The following is a 21,891-nucleotide window of genomic DNA, read 5'->3' on the forward strand; positions in this document are numbered from 1 at the left end:
TGGAGAAATTAATTCAAGTATCCTTTATAATAAATTCTCCCTCATTGATAATTGACACAACTTTTCGTCGTTCTGAATGTACATCAGTAATGAATTTGGCACGGGATAATTTCACAATTCTTGGGATTTGTGACAATTGCACAAAACTACCACTGATTTTGAAAAATTACACTCAACTCCCGGAATTAGCATTCCTTGAGAGTTGAAAATAATAATAATTCGAACGGACAAATTTTAGAAACAAAACGTAGCCTCTCCCATTCTAATCAGGAATCGAAGAAAGCGAGATTATTAGGCATTTTCCTAAACATTTTCTGATTAGCGTCACCTTTCCAAAACAAGAATGAATCTCCCTTCACACCAGGACCAAGTTTAGAAATTGCATTGATCTTCTTCTATATATATAGTAACTACATTGTCGTTTGCATCAACCTGCCTAGCTAAAAATCAAGAAACCCTGAAGTTGTTTACGAGAATTTTTTTTTCCATTCTTGATTCTTGATTGGCTTCTCCAATGGCGAGTAAAGGACTCCCTCCCCTTGATCTGATTCTGCCACTGGCTCCACTGAGTACTCGGCAGCCTCCGCCCTCCTCCACCTACACATACGGTCCAGCTAGTCATGATCAAGATGCTGCCCCAATCAAGTACGCTCTCCTGCCCACTGCAGCAGGTGTTGCAAAGCCGGGTAGTACCATATATTTTCCAGAATTATTTCGTCCTCTGGAAAGAGCCAATGTAAGAAATCGAGGGCTTGAGCCGCCACGGCTTGATTTGTTGCGTAGGGATGATAATGGTGATGGATGTGATCTCTCTCTAGCTCCTCCATTGCAGGACAAGGGCAAGGGTAAGATACCGGCACAGGAACGTTACTTGGAGATGAAGAAACATAGAAAAAGAAGAGTCCGAGCCGGGCCTGATCAGGGTCAAGAAATCAAGAAAAGAAAGGTAACTGCAAAGGCCAAAGGGATCAAGAATGTCAAGAAAAGCAAACCTCAGAACGGTGGAAGGACTGAGGCAATCTCAGTCAGTAGTTCTAGCCCTAGTAGTGCTGCTTTGTCTCTGTAGTCAACATGGCAATTTTTGATGTTTATCGGTGTAGTATTTAGTTTTTTTTCTAGTGCTTGAATTCATATAGTTTTTTAGTTTTGCAGTCTTATGGATTTTTACATTGAAAGTCGAAAGCAAGATAATCTCATCAAATTCTATTGTTCTTCTCTTAAATATTCATTGTCCATCGATTTTCTTTTTCTGTAATTTCTTTTGCTTTTAATTTTCTTCTATGCCTGACTGTTGGTTCTCAAATTTTATCATATCTACTCGACCAAGAAACTACTTTTTCGTTGTTTCTGATTTGATTAGTTCTCTGCATTCCTGCTGAGGATTCATGTCTGAATAGAGAACATATATGGCCTTCAATAGCCTGATGGATGATACAAAACTTTGGAGAACAACATATTTTTGGGTCCTAGAAAGAGTTGTTAGGCATAGGAATTTTTTTCTTGCTAAATTACCAAAAAACAAAAAAAAAATAAAGGAATTGTATCTTGATTTAAAAAAGAAGTGTTTCTTTTTTTCCTTGAGTTTTTTTTTTTGGCATGTTTGGTGTTTGTTTAACATTTAGAACATTAGTTCAACTAAACGTTAGGAATCTATATGATATTTTGATTTTTATGTTGCTTGCAGTCAATACACGGGATATGAATCTGCTGATTTACATTGCAGTCCCTCAATTCAAGATCTGTTCAAAGTCAAGAAAAAAAGAATAATAATACAATTAGTACTAAATAATGATTAGATGGAAATCTCAGTCGAACAGATAAAAACAGTGCTATTTCGACACATAATATGTGAGGATTTTTAGAGTTCTCTCCGCCCACCTTTCATAAATAAGTTACTGACAGTTGGAAATAAGAAGGGCGTAGAGAATGATGGAACGATAAAAAACAAAAAGATTACCATTAATTCAATTACAGTAATGTTATGCTAATGTTTCACATGAAATTTTCTACAACCTTGTACTCATAATGGATCAAATGTTGTGTGCATACCTATTTTACTTTGAGTGCATAGCTCCCTCCTCCAAAGGATCACGAGTTTTGTTGATGCTAGAAATTGGCTCGATGTCGTTTTACTTTTTTCTTGTTTGAGTTCAACCTGTGACAGGCAAGTCTTTTTCCTTAGGGAAAGTTTCAAAAGTTAAGTTATTAAACTATTAAAAAAAAGTTATTAAACTTTTTAGAGAGATAAAATTATGAGAATTAGCTTTCCAACCCTAAAACAAATTTAGTATGTATAGAAAAGTTGACTTCATCCTCCTATCATGACCTCAGATAGACCTTGGACCTTAATGGATATTTGTACACCTGGTGCCTCTCTCCCTTCTGAGCTGAAGTCTAACTTTACACTAGGGCTTGAATGTTTGGGTCTAGGCCCGATACTTGGGCCTAGTGTTTGTCAATTCTACTGCTACATATGCAAAAAAAAGGCTGTGTTTTCTTCTTCCTTTTATGTTCCTGGTTGGTGTAGGAACCTTAAAATCCAATTTAGTTGGGAAGTGAAAGTGAGGAGGCTTTTTACCTCGATTTTCAGGCTTTCTCCTTTTTCCTCATCCGGTTTGTAACGCAAAAACAAGAATAATAAAATAATATAAGTTGATGAAACTTTAATCTAGTGATTAAAATTAAGATTGAAACCTCATAACATAAAAATTTTAAATTCTAATTCCTCTGTCTGCTGCTTTTTGCTTATTAAATCTCATTCCGCCCGGCCCAGTTAGGAAAAAAAAATATATAATTATCTAGTCAAGTCAACGGAACTGATGGTTTATGAGAATTTCATATAGCTCGCCTTTATATTTTCAAAATTGCACTTATCTCTTTTATCTTGATGCTTGTTAAATATTTTCTTACATCCCCATGGTAGAGAAATATCAGACAACATAAACCCATGAGTGCGACTTTTTTCTTTTCTCTTCTTGCATTACTTTTATTGTTCTTATTTCCCGGTTACCATTTACAAATTTGTCGTCCCGATTTTTTGCTTCATTTTTATGTTGCTATAATGAATAAGATAACGGTTACTTGTTGCATATGAAATCCATTTGCATGTCTCTTCTTCCTCTTTTTTTTTGTCAATCATTACTTTATCTATAGTATCCTGCATTATTCTAATCTAAGGGAAGACCCAACTGGGTCTAAGAGATCGGTAGAGACTGAACTACCACCGAACCAGACAGATGTACTATGCACCTATCTGAATTTTTTAAGAAACCACTTAATATGACAATCTGAACCCTTGCCTCCCACTCCACCAAACTTTTAATAGTTTAGTGGTGGCCAATAGTCCAAAGGCTAGTAGTTATTTGCATGTCCCTTCGGTACAACAAAGTTTGTACATCCTTCGGTATCATATATGCAAGAAATGGAAATTTTATAAATCCGAGAGGGACATGCTAAGAAATTAGGTGTCAAGTTTCACAAGAGGGCAATGCACGCCATTAAAAAATCTACTCCAAATTTATTTGCCAGATACGGTCAATTTGGTCAACTAGCAACAATTTAAGAAACCATTAATAACAAATATTGACAGTTTAACAAGTAGTTAACACTGATTACTTAAGCTGATAGTGATAACCACACAACTTATTGGACCGGGGCAAGACCAATAAAAGAGGTTAGAATGGAAGAATCTAAAACTGAAATTTAGAGTTGTGCTTTAGCGTCGTATACTAGTAGTATTTACCCTCATTAGGCACCTAAAAACTTTTTAAACTACATTATGCTAATTGTACATCAAATGTTAAAAAAAAAAAAGAAATATTGTATGGCTGAGTTGACTATAAGTCAACGGCTTAGCAGCCTAGCAATCTACTAAATAAATACCGACCTTTTCCCATGCTGGTAGAAGTTACCAGGAAAATGGCAGCTGAATAGATTGACCGGTTTGGTCACGGAGCATGGTCCAATTGTATGGCTGAGTTGACTATAAGTCAGCGGCTTATCAGCCTAGCAATCTACTAAATAAATACCGACCTTTTCCCATGCTGGTAGAAGTTACCAGGAAAATGGCAGCTGAATAGATTGACCGGTTCGGTCACGGAGCATGGTCCAATTGTATGCCTGAGTTGACTATAAGTCAACGCCTTATCAGCCTGGCTACTAAATAAATACCGACCTTTTCCCATGCTGGCAGAAGCTACCAGGAAGTGGCAGCTGAATAGATTGACAGGCTTGGTCACGGAGCATGGTCCAATTGTATGGCTGAGTTGACTGTAAGTCAACGGCTTATCAGCCTAGCACGGTCCAATTGTAAATTTTGGTTTCGAGGAGTGGAGTCTATGTAGGACTTTTTAAAAAAAAAAAAATTTCTGATAGAGGAGAGGTAGAATTTAAAAAACGGGAAAGATGACGGGACTAGACGTGAGATTTAAGGAGCGAAGACAGGAACAGAGAAGGAATAGAAAGAGATGTGAGATTTAAGAGGCGCGAACGGAATAGAAGGATTAGAACTAAGAATTTCTAATTCGCAGAATCTCAACTTCAACCGTTAGACAAGGCCCGTTTTAGATATTAGCCTAAGACCTCTTCGACCACAGGTGTCACGCCCCAAATTTGGGTCCCTGAACTGGATTAGCAATGTGGCACGCCGTATCTATGAGACTTCACTCCCATAAATACAAGGCATCATAGTCATAACTTACAAAATTTCACTAAAATTTAAAACTTACAAATAATAATAAAATATATACACTTCACTAAATTGCATCTACACAATGCTTTACTCCAGCTTCCTAGAATTTAAACATTTACTTATTTACCTCTTTTACTTATCTTCTAAACGTACACGAATTGGCTTTCTTGATCTGCAAGAAAAATAAAGAGATGTGGGTTGAGCGACATACGCCCAGTAGATAGTACTTACTCCCATGTCGGATCATGTAGCTATACACATATTATATACATTTGCAAATTTGATCACACCATATCACATATATACATCAGTTAAAAACCTTTGTCATCACATTTCAAATATTATATAAATATATTTCCTTGAAGGCGAGAGTTGCATGCACATAAGTGGCCTCCATCCGATGTGGCACTTAGTCCTACAGGTTCTAGAAGTGGCTCCAACCGAATGTGGCATGAAAACACATATAACATGACATGATCATATTTATTGAATATACTTGCAAATCATAAAACATATCAATCTAGAACCTGCAGGACTAAGTGCATGTAATTGTTTATCAGCTATGACATGATTTTACATGTACTTGTTTATGAGCTATGTTATTTATTTATTTATCTACTTATTTATTTAATTAATCATTTAACTTATTTATATATTTATTTACGTTTGTAGAAATTGCCTGCATTAGATTGGGTTGAATTTGAATTTGGAGTTTGATCTAGAGTTAAACCCACTAATGAAAAAGCTTTGTTTATTTTTATATTTGGATTAACAATATTTTTACTTGTGTTATTAAAAGAGTCCTTGGATTCATTTAGGTCAAAAGGAACCTTTATAATAAGGTTGACTTTATTAAAATAACACACTAGGTTTGATCAAAGTATACTTCTTATAATTGTGTCATTTTTAAAACAACTTATTTTCAGTTTAAGCAAAAATGTTATTTAATCTGCAACTGCTCCAACTCCAAAACTTTTGAGCCACAAAGGAATTTTTTTTCCCAAACTCTAGATTAAGTTTCCATGTCTCGATTCTATGTACTCCGGCCACGGAACATTATGGAATTATCAAGCTATGTCTCTAAATTCATACAAGAAAAGCTAGCGGTACTCCTCTGTATCTATTTCTTGTCTTCTTGGATTCTTAGTTCAAGCAAGTCCAAGTTTAATAGTAGTAGTATCAAATTTAGAAGTTAGCGATGCTAGTAGTAATATTTAATAATGAGAGCCTAGTGACGTGCCAGTTCCGAAATTTCAACAACTAAATCTATCAAAATTGACCAAACTTTTACTCTAATTCCATAAATGTTTTTTTTTTTGGCTCCTAAGCATGAAAATCTTTGCATGGTAAACAGAAAACAAGGAAATTTAGAAGAAAGTTCATAGTCTTACATGTCCGTTGTCCAAAATGGCAACAAACTCTCTCATCTCTTTCTGTTCTTTGACGTGAATGGTGGATAGTGACAAGAGTTCTAGAATTATAAATGTTATCAGACTTTGTTTGTAAAGAAATTTTTTATCAAAAAAAATCTCTGCATTTTTCGTGAGCACATTGGGTTTGTTTGGATTGGCTTGATTTCAAATAAAAAAATTTACTTCACAAATTTCAACCACCTTTTTATCTTTCCAATCATCTTTTTATCTCACATACATTACATCACAAAAAGTGCTATAGTAATTATCTCAAATAAATCATGCAAATAAACTCTTATCCAAACAAACTCATTTTTCAATTATTTTTTTTATCTCATATATATCAAGTCCCTCAACATATAACATAACTGCTACAATTTCCATTAGTCTCCATGACTTGTAGCATAACTGCTCCAATTTCCCGCTGCTGAATTTAACTTCCTATTTCCTTCTTTTTCTCCTATCATGTCTAGATGACAATCAGCATATTTGGTGTTTGCCAAACGGAAAAAGAAAAAAATAAAAAATAAAAAGTAGAAATTCGATAGGTTGGTTAGTTAAGTTGTACAGATCGTGAGTTAAATATCAACTCCCACAATCCCTTGGTAGAACATTTACGATAAAATCCCTGAGGAGATAAATGAAGTAGTCACACTACTAGTAAAGTAATTAATAATATTAGTCAATTAAATATTTTTAAGCAGAGGGAAATATTGAAAATGTCTGGGGTTTCACAACCGACTATTATCTTGGTGTATACGTACAATATTTTGTTGTACATGTACAAGTTTGGAATGAATTTTGTTGGTCTAAATCAAATATTGCAAGAAGTACAATAATTTGTGTAACTTTATGGAAAATATTATAAGATGTACCAAAATTTCAAATTAGATCATCTAGTCGACACTAAGACTTGAGGCGGCCTGACGGAGGGAGTCAACCCTCTTCTAGCATCAAATAAATATAATGTTGTTCTACCTACAGAGATATCTATTCATCCCAATGGCCAAATTGGTACTCAAATTCTTGACAATTGTAATTTTATTTCAGGCTGGAAATGGCGATGACATGCTTCGGCCGTTCAAGAATATCACCTTAGGCTCAAAGCTCTACCCTCAATACAATCCTCCTTATTGGCTTTCCCCTTCCGGCATATTTGCATTTGGTTTCTACAAGAAAGGTGATGGATTTGCAGTTGGCATATGGCTGCAGACTGAACGCATTGTTACATGGACTGCAAATAGAGACGATCCACCTATCCCTTCAAACGCCTATCTGGAGTTGACTGAGGAAGGTAAGCTTCTTGTTCGGACAACAGACACTGCCTCTGGATTCATCCCAATTGTTTACAACTTGCAAGCACCTGCAACTTCAGCTTCATTGCTTGATTCTGGGAACTTTGTTCTCTTTGATGGTGATAATAATGTCATATGGAAAAGCTTTGACTATCCAACAGACACCATATTAGGGGGTCAAAAACTTCTGTCGGGCGAGAGCCTAATCTCTAGTGTATCAGTGGCAGATAGATCAAGTGGAAGGTTTAAACTGGTTCTCCAGCACGATGGTAAACTGGCGGCGTATCCAGTGAGCGGTACAGGAGCGCCTGATGAGGCTTACTGGTCATACGGCGCTGGATTTGAATTTGATGGTTTGTCTCTAGTTCTCACAGAAACAGGCCGTCTTTACTTGGATCCAACCTTTGATCTTAGTAATGACAGCATAGCGCAGGGCTTGAATGTTTCTGAAAGTAGCGAAACAATGATTTACCGAGCAACCCTTGATGCTGATGGCAATTTCAGGCTGTATGCGCACAAATTAAGTAACTCAAGAAGCATGATGACCCTATGGTCGGCATTGACGCAATTTGATCCCTGTAAAGTAAAAGGATTTTGTGGCCTTAACAGCTATTGCTCATCTAATGCCAGCAAAGGCAACGCTACCTGTAGCTGCTTTCCTGGCTTTATCTACCATGATCCGGATCCTGATAAGAAATTCTTGGGATGCTACAGAAACTTCAGTTATGAAAGAATATGTGGAATTAGGGAGGACAATTCTTTGTCCAACAAATATTACTTAATCCCGATAGAAAACATGGAAATCGGGGGCGACCCATATGTTAGTATTCCAATGGTTCAGGGGGACTGTTGCAAGTCTTGCATAAGTGATTGCAATTGCTGGGCTGTTCTACACGCAAGTGGTAATTGCAGCAAGTACAAGCCTCCTCTCCTGTATGCAACCCAAGATCAGAACCATTCAGGGGTAGCTTTCATCAAGCAGAGTCACAACAGTTTCCAATCTGCAGAGCCAAAAGGTATACACAGGAGGAGAATGGTTCAAATTCTTGCACCTCCATTTGGCTTCTTATCATTTCTATTTACTCTGCTTGCAGTCTTGAGTTACTCAATGTACAGAAGGAGAGCTGTTAAATACCAGAAGCTCTTAAAAATGGAAAACTTCGGCCTAAATAAGGAGTTTACTCTTCGGTCATTCTCCTATAATGAGCTCGAGAAGGCTACAAATGGATTCAAAGAGGAGATAGGGTGCACTTCCTATGGGAAGATTTATGGAGGAATCATATCTCAAGGCGATAGAATTGTTGCTGTAAAGAGACTAGAAAAAGTTGACGACGAAGGAGAGAGAGAATTCATAGCTGAAATGGCTGCTATGGGCCGAATTCACCACAAGAATGTTGTTCAACTAGTGGGCTTCTGCTTGGAGGGTGCTAAAAAGCTCCTTGTATATGACTTTATGAAAACCAGATCACTGGCAGAATGTCTCTCTGACGTCGAAAAAAGACCCTTTTGGAACCAAAGAATGAAACTTGCATTCGACATAGCTCAAGGGATTCTTTATTTGCACCAGGAATGTGATACACATATCATCCACTGCAATATTAGGCCGGAAAATATACTAGTGGGTGACAATTGGACAGCTAAAATAGCTAATTTCAGTTCTGCAAAGCTTCTAATTCCATATCAAAAGCAAACTCTGGCCTTGGAGAGACAGGGAAGAGGATACTCGGCGCCAGAATGGCAGAAGAAAGCCTCTGCATCAGAGAAGGTAGATGTTTATAGCTATGGAGTTGTGCTGTTGGAAATAATTTGTTGCAACAGTACTGAGGAAATCAATGTTCAAAGCGTAGACAATAACTTTTCTACTAGGGTGTACGATTATTTTATGGCCAAACAATTGAGAAAGCTCACTGGAGATGAAGAGGTAGATAAGGACTCACTGGAGAGAATGGTTAAGGTTGGATTGTGTTGCATTCATCATGATCCTGATCTGAGGCCATCCATGAAAAATGTGATTCTGATGTTAGAAGGTACCATTGATACACCAGCTCCCCTTTGTCCAATCTAGTGGTAGGTAGCTTGTATTGCAGACTAGACCAAGATTTTTTTTCCCTTTTTCCTTATGTTTTTTTCAATGTCTTTACGCTTTTTTTTTTTTTTTTGCCAACGTCTTTATGTAAAATTGCATATAATTTACCTTAGTAAAAGTTTCCTGTTATATGTGAATGTAAGCAAGTTGTAATAGTCCACCAAGTTTAAATTTATGAAGATTACTTTCTTTCATTATTAATTTAGCTTGCGATAAGCTTCAAGCAATTCCTTTGGATTTGAGGGCACAAGGGGTTGGAATCCTCAGTTTTAAGTGCTGTTGGCTCCGAACTTCAGAAGTAGCAATTATATATTTCCACGACCAAACTTATTGAATGAATTATGGACGTAGGTTTCAAGTGGTTGCAGGTTGGGAGTTGGGACTATGACAGCAATAAATAGTAAAAGGGCGTACAAATATGAAGTGCTTTTAGGGGTATAGAAAAAAATTTCTTTGTTGTTGTTGTTGTTTTTTTTCGTCTTTTCTCCCTATGAAAATCTCATGTTTTGATACTTAAGTTTTAAAGTATTTATCTCTTAAAGATTTCTCCGGTTCAGTGTACATTCGATAGGTTTGAATGCATGATAAATAATCTAAATTTAAATTTAAAATCTAAAATTGTGCATATGCCTTGTACATCCAATTAGAATAGTTTATACGCTAGTAATAAACTTCTTCTTCTTCTTCTTTTTTTTTTTTTTTTATGTTGTGTCGTAGGACAAGTATCTCAAGCTGAAGGGATGGCTTACCCTAAAATTCAAACATTATTATCTATCCCTGATTTGTGTAAACTTTTGCACGTAAAATTTAAACTTTTTCGGACAACTAAACACTTAATAATCTTATTGAATCGTTTAAATAACTGGATAAAGTGGTCATTGCATTCCAAACTTACTTAGGCCCTGTTTGAGGTTGCGGTGCTTATGGTAAAAAAGTACTTTTAGGTGCTAAAAATATTTTTATAGTATTTGGTGAATATCATCCCATAAAATTAGGAGTAGAGTTTTTAGTGTTAAAATACTTTTAGCAAATGCTCAAATTTGGTGCTTTTAGAGTAGTTTTTGTAATTAAAAAATAAAATATCAAATTTAATTTTGTTATCCTATTTTATGAACCAAATAGAGAGATAAACACTTTTAAAAATTTTCAAATTACACATTATTCAATACAATAAGTATTTATTGAATTTTGCCTCCAAACAATATATTTAAAAACACTCAAACAGTCAATAAGTACTTTTTATTAAAAGTTTTATTGAGAAAGTACTTTTCAATAAGCTAATAACCTATTGAAATGAACCAAAAAAGTCATTAGATGGTCAACTTTATTTACGCAAAATATATATTTCTATATTTTAACAGGATAATGTTGAGTGAAAAAATATGTGCTTCTGCACACAATATCGTCTAGAATCAGACTCTTTGTTTAACTCAGCTCGAGTTGTTTAACAATGGACGGAACTACTTGTCTAGACGATACGACAGTAGTATCTTTTAGTCCACACGCAATAAGATTTCCTAAGTATTCAAAAAGAGAAAATATATACAGTGAATTGTTTTAAGTTGAAATTTTTGGTGATTCCTATACATATATAAAAAGCACTTTGAATAACACTGTTTACAAGTTTTCATCCGACTACTATATGAGTATTTCAGTAATTCCACATGTTGTTCTTAAATTAGTTGTAAAAATTGTACAAGTATGCTATACTTTTATTAAAAAGAATTTTGGATGGCACTGTTTACAACTGTTCATCCGCCTCCTGCATGGGTATTTTAGTAATTCCACATGTTGTTCTTAAATTGGTTATAACAATTAGGGTTATTATCACTTTACCCCCTTAAACTATATCACTACTATCAATTTACCTCATAATGTTACCTTTTAGTCATTTCACCTCTATAAGTAATTCAACTCAATACGTTAAAAAATTTTGAACAAAAATACTCTTATATTCTATAGCATTATCACATTATTATTATCATTTTATCCCTTGAAATTATAGTGATACAATCGCTTTAATTTCTAACATTATTTTCTAGGCATTTTATCTCATCGTTATTCTAACTAGTATGGTCAAAATTTTTAAATATATTTACCCTTTTTATATATAATTAAAAATAAAAAAGTTGAAATGATTATTCTTCCTTGTTTTTTCACTTTAAGAGATCCAAAAATATAAAAATAAAATAGTTTTCTCAAATTTCTCAAATTATTGAATATTTAAATTTGCAACTTTAGCCTTTATATTCACCAATCATTAATAATCTTTAAGACTTTAAGCATAGACAACTAAGGCAATGCATACGGAGTTTGTACTTGAATGGAGTTATTGTAGCCTTTTTGTTTTATTTTTTAAATTAAAAATGGTTAATCCTGTTTTCATTATCAATTCCATATTCAATTCGAAAGTGAAATGAATTTGGTTATCTCCAATTTAGAATTAAAATAGATTTAAATATTTACAAATCAAATAACCGAATTGATCAAATTTATATCGTTGCTCACCCTACGTTTTGGTCCGATGGCGGTTTAGTCGCATCCTATTCTAATGATTCAGTTGAATCTGTCATCTACTTCGTAGGTTAGTAGTAGTTGTAAATAAGCAACAATTGACTAAAAAAAAAGGACAACAGCGTCCGGAAAATGGAGATGGAAGAGAGAAAAATGAAGAGCACAATATGACGGGATACTGGATGTGAAATTCTCTTTTTTGGGCACAATTCTCTCAGATAAATAAAAAAACAAATATTGTCCAACTAATATAAAGGTTGCTTTGCTTTTTCATTTCTAGTACTAGTCTTATAGAAATCAAAAACCAATTGTATTCGTATTTTTGTTGAAACTTTAAAAACACACAATTCGTCATTTTTTGGAGTGTTACTGTAGACTCCAAAAACAAAAACAGTTTTTAAAAAAGAGTGCTGAGTCAAACGGACTCCATTTCGTCAGAGATAACATCTTTGACCCGTTTAATTGCAAAACGACATTTCGTTTTCTTGTTGATAAGGAAAGAAATTGACAATTCCGCTACTGATAATAATCCTTAAATTCATTGGTCACTCGTTATTTGCCTAGATGGTGATGTTATCTTGTCGATATGTGAGAGGCGCAAGAACGATTGCAGAAGTTTCCGCTCTGCATAATTTAGAGTCCAAAATTGGGATCTAAAAAAAATGTATGGTATCGACAATAAATTATACATAGTTTGCGACGTGATGTATGAAACTTGCAAAATAGGAATCCTTATCTATATATTTTGTATAAAATGATTAGCAATGATAAATATATATTGTACAATCTTTAGGAAGCTTTGTACGCTTTTCCCTTGAATGTGTGCCATGTCAACGTCCAACCAACAACATTTTGCTATAGATGTTCAATATTGTATCCTAGTGATATGTTGATCTAATCAATATCCAAATAATTTCTCCATAATAGCCATCAAAGAACAATCACTAATCTGAGTTGATGGCTTCTTTAACTGCAGTTTTCTGGATATTTTTCCTTGTTACTGTATCATCTGAAACTGCTGTAGCTCAGCCTGATGACTTGAATATGATACCGTTGGGTTCTTCACTTTTTCCTGTTACTCAGCCCACAGCTTGGTACTCTCGTTCTAAAAGATTTGCGTTCGGATTCTTCCAAACTGGAGAAGGTTACAAAGTCGAAATTCGGATTGTTGGCAGTGGAAATGGTATCACAGTTTGGACTTTCAACCGAGATGAACCGGCAGTATCTTCAAATGCAACACTTGATTTTGTCAACGGCAAGCTTCAGCTGAAACATGGTAATCAATATCAAACTATTGCTGATCATCCTTCAAAATCTGCCCTGTCTGCTTGCTTGCTTGACTCCGGAAACTTTGTGCTGTACGATGAAAATCATGCCTTACTATGGCAGAGTTTTGAGTTTCCTACCGACACAATTTTAGGTGGCCAGATACTTTACAGTGGGAGAGAACTCATCTCTAGCCTTTCTCAAGATGACAAATCGTCTGGCCTATTCCATCTGAAAATGGAGTATTCTGGAAATCTTGTTGCTTATCGTGTAGATGTCACTTCAGAGACCTATTGGGGCATGTTTAATGTGAGCTACAGCAATAATAGTCAGCTGATTCTTGATAATTCTACCGGAACATTGTCTCTGATTGAACCCTCTGATTCTTCTGTCGTGCATGTATTGGCTTCAGCAATTTCACAGATCAGGGGAAATATTTACCGGGCAACACTTGGTTATGATGGAAACTTTAGATTGTATACTCACAGCTTTGATGCAGTGACATTACAATTTAAGATGAGGACAGAATGGGAAGCTATTGATGATCTCTGCGACATAAAGGGCATCTGTGGCTTTAACAGCTATTGCACTAGTAAAGATATGGAGTGGAATTGCAGTTGTATACCAGGGTTCAACTTCATCAGGGACCTCAGCAGCCTGGCCATTAATATCTACGGCTGTGAGAAGAATTTCACCGGTGGAATGTGCATTAACGGCAAGGAAGATGCAGCACGTAACAGCATGACTCCTGTGAGTATATTAGGGGAAGATCGACCTTATTTTCAAGAGTATCAGGGCAACCAAGATGATTGCATGAAGTCGTGTTCAGAGGACTGTGATTGTGATGCAGCTACATATTCCGACTTGCATTGTTCTAGATACAGGCTTCCTCTCATGTATCTCAGTAATGCTACTTTTACATCATCTATTGCTTTTATCAAATCACCAAATCCTCAAAATGATCATCTAAAGAAGGAGGTGTCTTGGTTAACATTTTTTGCAATGAGTCTAAGCTTTGTTACATATTCATCCGTTGTACTCGCATGTTTTGGTATCTTCATGTTTAAGTTCCATGTTCTAAAGTACAAGAAGCTGCTGCTTCAGACCAGAACAACTGGCTTAATCAAAGAATTCACGCTTCAAACGTACACCTATAATGAGCTAAAGAAGGCGACAAAGGGATTCAAGCAAGAATTAGGCAAAGGAGCATTTGGTGCAGTTCACAGGGGGAGTTTTGATAAAGGCAAAAGTTTTGTTGCAGTGAAAAGATTAGAGAAGGTAGTGGAAGAAGGTGAAAGAGAGTTCCGAGCTGAAATGAGGGCAATAGGCAGGACTCGTCACAGAAATTTGGTTCAATTGCTCGGATACTGTATTGAAGGACCGAAAAGACTCTTAGTTTATGAACTTATGGTCAATGGTTCCCTTGCAGATCTACTCTTTAAAGGAAGATTGCATCCTAACTGGAATGATAGAGTTCAGATTGCCTTAGATATTGCTAGAGGTATTCTATACCTCCATGAAGGATGTGAGGCTCCAATAATTCATTGTGACATAAAGCCTCAGAACATCTTACTTGACCAATTCTGGACTGCGAAAATCTCAGATTTTGGCTTGGCCAAATTATTGATGCCAGATCAAACAAGAACCGACACTGGTGCCAGGGGAACAAGAGGGTACATGGCACCAGAATGGAATAAAAACATCCCCATATCTGTGAAGGTTGATGTTTACAGTTTTGGGATAGTTTTGCTGGAAATCATCTGCTGCAGAAAAAACCTTCAAGTCAATTTGGCGATACCAGAAGCAACTCTGCTTTCAGGATGGGCTTATCAGTGCTTTGCAGCCAAGGAGTTGGACAAACTTGTGAGTTGGGAAGAGGTGGACAAGACGGCCTTCGAGAGAATGCTTAAAGTGGCATTGTGGTGCATCCAGGATGAGCCGGCTCTTCGCTTCCCTATGAAGATTGTGCTGCGGATGCTGGAAGGGCTCGTGGATGTTCCCATTCCACCATGTCCATCCCATGAGTAAACACCTCCAAACATAAAATTGTAGGTTATTGGAGGTTATTGCTCGCTTGTTCTTGTAAAATTGTCCCACTTTGCTATGGTAGTTACTTCTTTAAAGTATGAAGCAAACTGATTATTTTCTGTTTCTTTTTTCTCAAAAGAATAAAGAGTTTTATTTAGAGTTCTTCTTTTGTGTTCTATTTTATGTCTTTTTTTTTTTCCTTTCAAGGAGTGCTCTGAAATCTTGCGAGTTTGAACTTTAATTTGTCATGTGCTGAGTATAGTAATAAATTTTGAGTCTTAAAGGATCTGCCGTATGCTTAAATCTTTCACACAAAAAATATTGCAACAGAAAACATGCTAATATAGCTAGTAATCTTGAGTTCTTCATTTTGTATTTTATGTCATATCCTATTTTTCTTTCAAGGAGTGGTCCGAGATCCCGTGAGGAAGAGTTGATAATTTCATGTTTGGGGCATGAACTTTAGAGAGTTTTAACTTTTTATTACAGAGAGTTTATTTTTAAATCTTATTTTTAAGGGCAAAATACATTTTACCCTCGTATGGTTTAGCGCATTTTCATATAATCTCTATGGTTTTAAAAACTATACATAACTCCCTCACGACTTTAATTAAAATATCAAAATGATGAAAGTTGCATTTCATAACGAAATCAACTAAAATATAAAAAATACCCCTATATAAAGTTCAAAATTATTCATTAACTACAGGGGGTTATATATATATTTTGAAAACTATAAAAGGGTTATATGGTAAAACGTTAAAACATAAGAGAGTTATACGATAAAATATAAAATTATACGAGGTTAGAGTGTTGTCACTGTTGGGCTTGAGTTTTATCCCACCAGCCGAAAAGTCACTTCAATTATTTTACTTTTTAAATAAGGATAATTTCGACATTTTCATGAGTTTCATTACAAATGATCATTGCCGTCACTTTGACATTTTAATACAAACTATGATGATGTTATATATAATTTTTGAAACTATAGGAGAATTACGTGCAAAATCGCTAAATTACATAGGGGTAAAGTATATTTTGCAATATTTTTAAGGATATGGTATATCTTAAATCTTCAGGTAAAATACACTTTACCCCCATATAGTTTAGCATTTTTTCACATAACTCCCTTGTGGTTTAAAAAACTATATATAATCTTTTTATAATTTGGACAAAAGTATCAAAGTTAGGGAATTTGCATTTTATAACGGAGTCAACTAAAATGTTAAAAGTATCTCTTTGTGAAGTTGAAAATTATTAATTAACCACAAGAGAGTTATATATATTTTGAAAATCATAACGGATTATGTGGCAAAGTATTAAATTATAAGGGAGTGACGTAGTAAAATATATAACCACAAGGGGAGTTTATATATTTCGATCACTTCAACCATTTTAGTTTTTCAACAAGAATATTCTCGACATTTTCTTGAGTTCTGTTATGGAGGATCATTTCCGTTATATTGGCATTTTAGTTCAAATTATGAAGGGATTATGTATAATTTTTGAAACTATATGAGGGACTATATAAAAAAAATCGTTAAACCATAGAGGGTAAAGTATATTTTATCCTAAATCTTCCACAGAAAAAAAAATTTTGCTTTCCAGTATTTTAGGCCACAAATGCCCTTCCTTATGCATGACAGACGCTAGTAAGCAAGTCAATGAACATGGAAACGCCCACACAAGTTGGTTTTGTTGTTAATGGCAGATTTCTTCTTTTGTAAATAGGTTATGTATTTGAATTTTATTATTAATACAAAAGATTGTATTGATCATCGATTTATAAGAATTCATATCAGTGATTTATGACCTTAAAAATATGTGATTTGTAAGAATCTCTACAGCGATCTATAATCTCAGAACATGCTATCTGTGAGAACCTGCAAGTGGCTTCTCGGGTATGCCCTGCCTATTGGCGATGGGAGATCAATCCACCCAAATTATATTGTGCCAAAAAAAAAAAAGAATATGGAAGCCAATGGCAGTCTGTCTGCCTTACAGATGCCCCACAATAACTGCGAGATGTGACTTCTTGACCGCAGACTTTGTGCTCCCACTTTCCAATGGCACTGTTTGCAATAATGCATAGTGTAGGGCCTCTAGGCAATACCTTGACTTGTAGACCAAGTACACATGCAGCCTTGGAAGGTACCTAGAATTTGCAAAACAATTGACATTTTCAAGTCACGTCTTTGACAATCAAGTAAGACGCGTAAGAAACATTTGCCGTAATGACTTGCCTACGGGTGGTAATAAATGATAAATGATATGGATGGTGCAAATCAGCAATTTGTGAGTCTGTTTGGATAAGAGTTTATTTGAATGATTTATTTGAGATATTTACTGTACATTTTTTGTAATATGATGTATATGAGATAAAAAGGTGATTGAGAAGATAAAAAAGTGATTGAAATTTGTGAAAATAAATTTTGCAAACCAAATTATCTTTGTCCAAACAATCCCAATTTGAGTAATAAATATTCCAAAGGATCCACAAATGGGCAGTTGGTCATGTCTGTGTCATTTCCTATCCCTATTTAGCGGTCCCTTTGAGGCTAAAATCCCTTGTCTAATGTTGGGAATGGAGTAGTGAAAAAAAACTAAAGAAGTCATGATCTTTTTTTCTTATTCTTTTCTTTTCAAAAAGGGTACTTTCCTTATAATTATTTGGTCCGGAACATATTACGTGATTCATCAAGATTACTCAAAAGAGTTGTCATCCTCGTAAACATGGGAGCCAAATGAACAACATCTTTGTAAACATGCAAACCGAATGAACAAACTTTTTTAGCAAGGAAAAAGATATGATAAATCTTTTATACACCGACAATGTATATATTAATAAGTTTAGATGTATACTATATATACAAAATTAGATATTCAAATTCAGATAATGTAACATTTATCCAATTCTGTCAATGTAGGAAAAATTAATCCAAAAAGATATTTCTTATACAATTTTCCATGTTTGATAACAAAGATGATTAGCTTGATGAAGGGTGTTGAAGGATATGGAGAAAAGAAAATTACAAGTGAGTTTGGAAGAAGAAAAATAATTGGGATTTTTTTGGGTAAAAAGACCGTATATCTTTTGCTAAACAAATCATAAAGTGGAAAGTGTGGGGGTATACCATAAGAAACCTTGGATGTATAGAATAAAGGGATAATTGCACTGACCTCCCCTGAACTTACTAATCCTTTACAAATTCAGTCCAAACGATTAAAATATTATTTTAGGGAGTGAAATCAGAATTTTGTACCAAATTTGCCCTTTCTGCTACATGTCAAATGAATGACAAAGTACTACAAATCAATTAACAATTATAAACTTTAAGGGGTGTAGTTTATGGGCAAATATGCATTACCTATTTAAAGTACCAGCTCTTTATTGGTATTGTACTTTCAAACATTTAATTTATGATAAATATATTGATGTTTGTAAGTAAAATAAAAAAGTGTTACAGTAATATTCTTACAAAAAGGAAATCGGTAGATTATCTATTTAATATAAATTAAATATTTTAAAAAAAGAAATAGCCCATAAAGTATTAATTCTTTATGGCTTTCATCCATTAGATGAGTAAAGTATTGGCTCTTTATTGGCATTTTATTCTGAATTATTTAATTTATGTTAAATACATAAATGTTTGTAACTAAAATTAAAAAAGTGTTATATTAACATTTTTATGGAAGGAAAAATGGTAGGTTTTGTGTTTAACAAAAATTAAATATTTGAGAGTAAATACAAATTTAAATAGAGGATTCAGATTTTGAGGTCATATCACGTGAATAGAGGTAAAATACTAATCTTTTTTAAATTTAAATTGCCTGATAGAGATTTTGAGGCCATATCACGTGAATAGAGGTAAAATACAAATCTTTTTTTAAATTTAAATTGCTTGATAGAGGTATCAAATTTAAATTAACTCAACATTACATGCATGCATATTTTGTGGACCTGTAATTCTATTCAAGGCAAATGACACTTTACCGCCTGTAGTTTAGTAAATATTTATATAACTCCCCTATGATTTCAAAAGTTTTACATAAGCCCCTCATTATTTGGATTAAAGTGTCAATATGACGAAATTTGTAATCCATAATAGAATCAGCTAAAATGTCAAAAATATCCCTATGTAAAGTTGAAAATTATTTATTAATCATTGGGGGGTTATGTATATATATTAAAAATCGTAAAGGAGTTATATGGTAAAATATAAAACCATGTGGGATTAGAATGTCATGTATATTTTATTTATATATTTTGGTCACTTCAATCATTTTAGTCAAGGGTAATTTCGATATTTTCATAGGTTTCGTTATAAATGATCATTTTCGTCACATTAATACTTTAATCTAAACTATGAGGGGGTTATATATAATTTTTAAAACTATAGGGGGTTATGTAAAAATTAACTATACTACAGGGGGTAAAGTGTAATTTGTCCTTATGTTTATGGTAGAGTAATGATTAATGGTAGGAAACAGGGCTATGGATATAAATAGATGGAGATGAGCGGGTAGTGTAATTATTACAAAATTTGTTCTACACAAAACCAGATTCATGAGTATATTAAAAAATATCGTAAAAGTTAGACAATTTGAGACAAAATTCAGCTGAACCTTTCCCTGTTTCATTCCAGGGCCATGTAAAAGTAGAGAACACGAAATTGGATTGATGCTAGGATAATCATCCTATTAAGCTAATATAAAACCTCGAAATTTTCTTTTTCCTTTGTTGGATTTTTGGCAATCAAAAGAGTTGTCAATTACTCACTCGAATGAGTTCTATTTCTACAGGTGGCTTAACTCATACCTAGTTTATTGGAAGAATTCTTCTGTCCTTCTGCATGTCGGAACGGGAAGCTGGATCATTCGGCGGCAAACCTAGACTGCAATTCCAACTCGTGGCTAATTATAGCCGATACCCACAAGTTCTTCAACCTCTAAACTTATAGTAATATTTTTGGGGTAAGGAACCCCATTATATTGGTGCTACAAGAAACTAAAATGTAAGACGAATGGCATATTTTGGTCTATGTGTCACCAATCAAAAGGTACTTTGATTGGGAGAGGAGTAAATTCCACGTAAAGTGGCCTAATACTAAATTATTATATCAAAGTAGAGATCCTTCATATAGGCCAAATAAATCACGGAACTTTACTACAAATTCATAGGATTACGCAGATACAAGTTTGCAATTTATATCATTCAAGCACAAATTTTGTTTATTACATATACTCCAATTATTTGTATTCAGAGTCACATAAGTGGGCTCGTGGCTCTAAATCATTCTTGTAGTATTAGGCTGAGCAACGTTAATAACAATTATAAAGGCTCTAAAGTCCGATAATGAATCCATAAATTTTAAGCTATCATGCTTATTTTTTTTCTTTTTTTGGTTTTAGTCTCAGGCTTTAAGCCCCTAATTGGATTTTAGGTTCTAGGCCCATAAATTTGATTTGGGTTGCAAGACCCAGAATTGGATGTTGCTGAGTTCAACTTGCAAATGGTCTCTATTTTTGTGCCCCCTTGTACTCGTCGTACACATGGGATCCTCGGTATAACTTTGCAGTGATAACTCAGTGTCATACTGTCACTTTTATATTTATACAAAATGTTTAGTTTATTTACGTTGTCACATGCTCTTTAATTTTTTTAATAATTCAAATTGATTTGATTTAACTTAAATTTTTTTTATCTTCACGTGATAAGCGGGATTAGCACTGAAATTAGCATCGAACAGTGGCAACGAGGGTCCTAACTAAGTACTCATGAGTAAGAACTAATTCTTTGCTCACCCTATCTATCTTGCAAGTCATAAATACAATACAAGTGTAGACTAGAGAATGCCCGTACACTGCACATACATTGCACGCAGTTGGAGTTATTTTTTGTAACATAGTTAATCAAGAATAGTTGCTTTTTTCTCAAGAAAGTTCTCAAACGTTGCAAGAATGATGCTTTCTTATAATTGTTCTTCTTCGCACTACTATTTAAATTTAGGTTCCAACTATCGATTGAAATTTTTATAACCCGAAAGTTCAACAAGTTGAAAACAAATGGTATTTCTCTCCAAGAACTCAATACGTTTTAGTCAGAACTGACATTCAAAACTTTAGGCCGATAGCGCTTGTAGCAACTGTTAACATTAGGGTGAATGGTCAGAGACAGTTGTTGAGAATGGTCTGTTCGCCGCTGCATTGGAGGTCAATATGCAATATTTCTTTCACCACATAAAAGTATATATGCTACAGGATCTTTGAAGTAGTCTATTGGTCTTTCGTCTCTTAATGAAACTAATAGAATATCAGCCCTATCAGCTATTGTATCATCAAAATCTTTAACATTGTCTACGAAGAAATACCCATAGAGCCAGCACTCTCTTTACATTGCAAACCTGGTACTGGGGGCTCTACCTCTTTACAATATCCTCTCCAATACCTAAATAGTTGGCTTCCTTGCTCATTCCACCTGATGCTATGGATAAAGTGAGTATCATGCCTCTTTGCGCCCCCAAATGGTTTGATCTCAGAAACATGATTTGCGTTGTAGCTAATATAGTGATGGGCTCAAATAAACTTCCCATGGCATCA

General features: G+C 34.6%; 2 protein-coding genes across 3 annotated transcripts; both read left to right on the plus strand.

Annotated features, from left to right (window-relative positions):
* The first annotated feature begins 6,969 nt into the window (after positions 1-6,969).
* On the plus strand, positions 6,970-9,614 carry LOC113777525 (G-type lectin S-receptor-like serine/threonine-protein kinase LECRK1). Of its 2 annotated transcripts, XM_027322642.1 has the most exons (2): positions 6,970-8,413; positions 8,492-9,614. In XM_027322642.1, exons 1-2 carry the CDS (start codon positions 7,069-7,071, stop codon positions 9,460-9,462), a joined length of 2,316 nt encoding a protein of 771 aa, XP_027178443.1. In that variant the 5' UTR covers positions 6,970-7,068; the 3' UTR covers positions 9,463-9,614. The 2 variants fall into 2 exon arrangements, with proteins under 2 accessions (XP_027178443.1, XP_027178442.1); XM_027322641.1 differs by having other exon boundaries at positions 6,971-9,614.
* A 3,211-nt stretch (positions 9,615-12,825) lies between these two features.
* On the plus strand, positions 12,826-15,421 carry LOC113778836 (G-type lectin S-receptor-like serine/threonine-protein kinase LECRK1). Its single transcript, XM_027324338.1, has one exon. The coding sequence runs from the start codon at positions 12,955-12,957 to the stop codon at positions 15,289-15,291; it is 2,337 nt and encodes a 778-aa protein (XP_027180139.1). The 5' UTR covers positions 12,826-12,954; the 3' UTR covers positions 15,292-15,421.
* The last annotated feature ends 6,470 nt before the right edge of the window (positions 15,422-21,891 follow it).

The sequence above is a fragment of the Coffea eugenioides genome, chromosome 7 (genome assembly GCF_003713205.1).
Source record: "Coffea eugenioides isolate CCC68of chromosome 7, Ceug_1.0, whole genome shotgun sequence".
NCBI lineage: Eukaryota > Viridiplantae > Streptophyta > Magnoliopsida > Gentianales > Rubiaceae > Coffea > Coffea eugenioides.

Bases quoted from the DNA above. Each gene is read 5' to 3' on its own strand.
- LOC113778836 (XM_027324338.1), top strand. From the start codon at position 12,955: ATGGCTTCTTTAACTGCAGTTTTCTGGATATTTTTCCTTGTTACTGTA.
- LOC113777525 (XM_027322641.1), top strand. From the start codon at position 7,069: ATGTTGTTCTACCTACAGAGATATCTATTCATCCCAATGGCCAAATTG.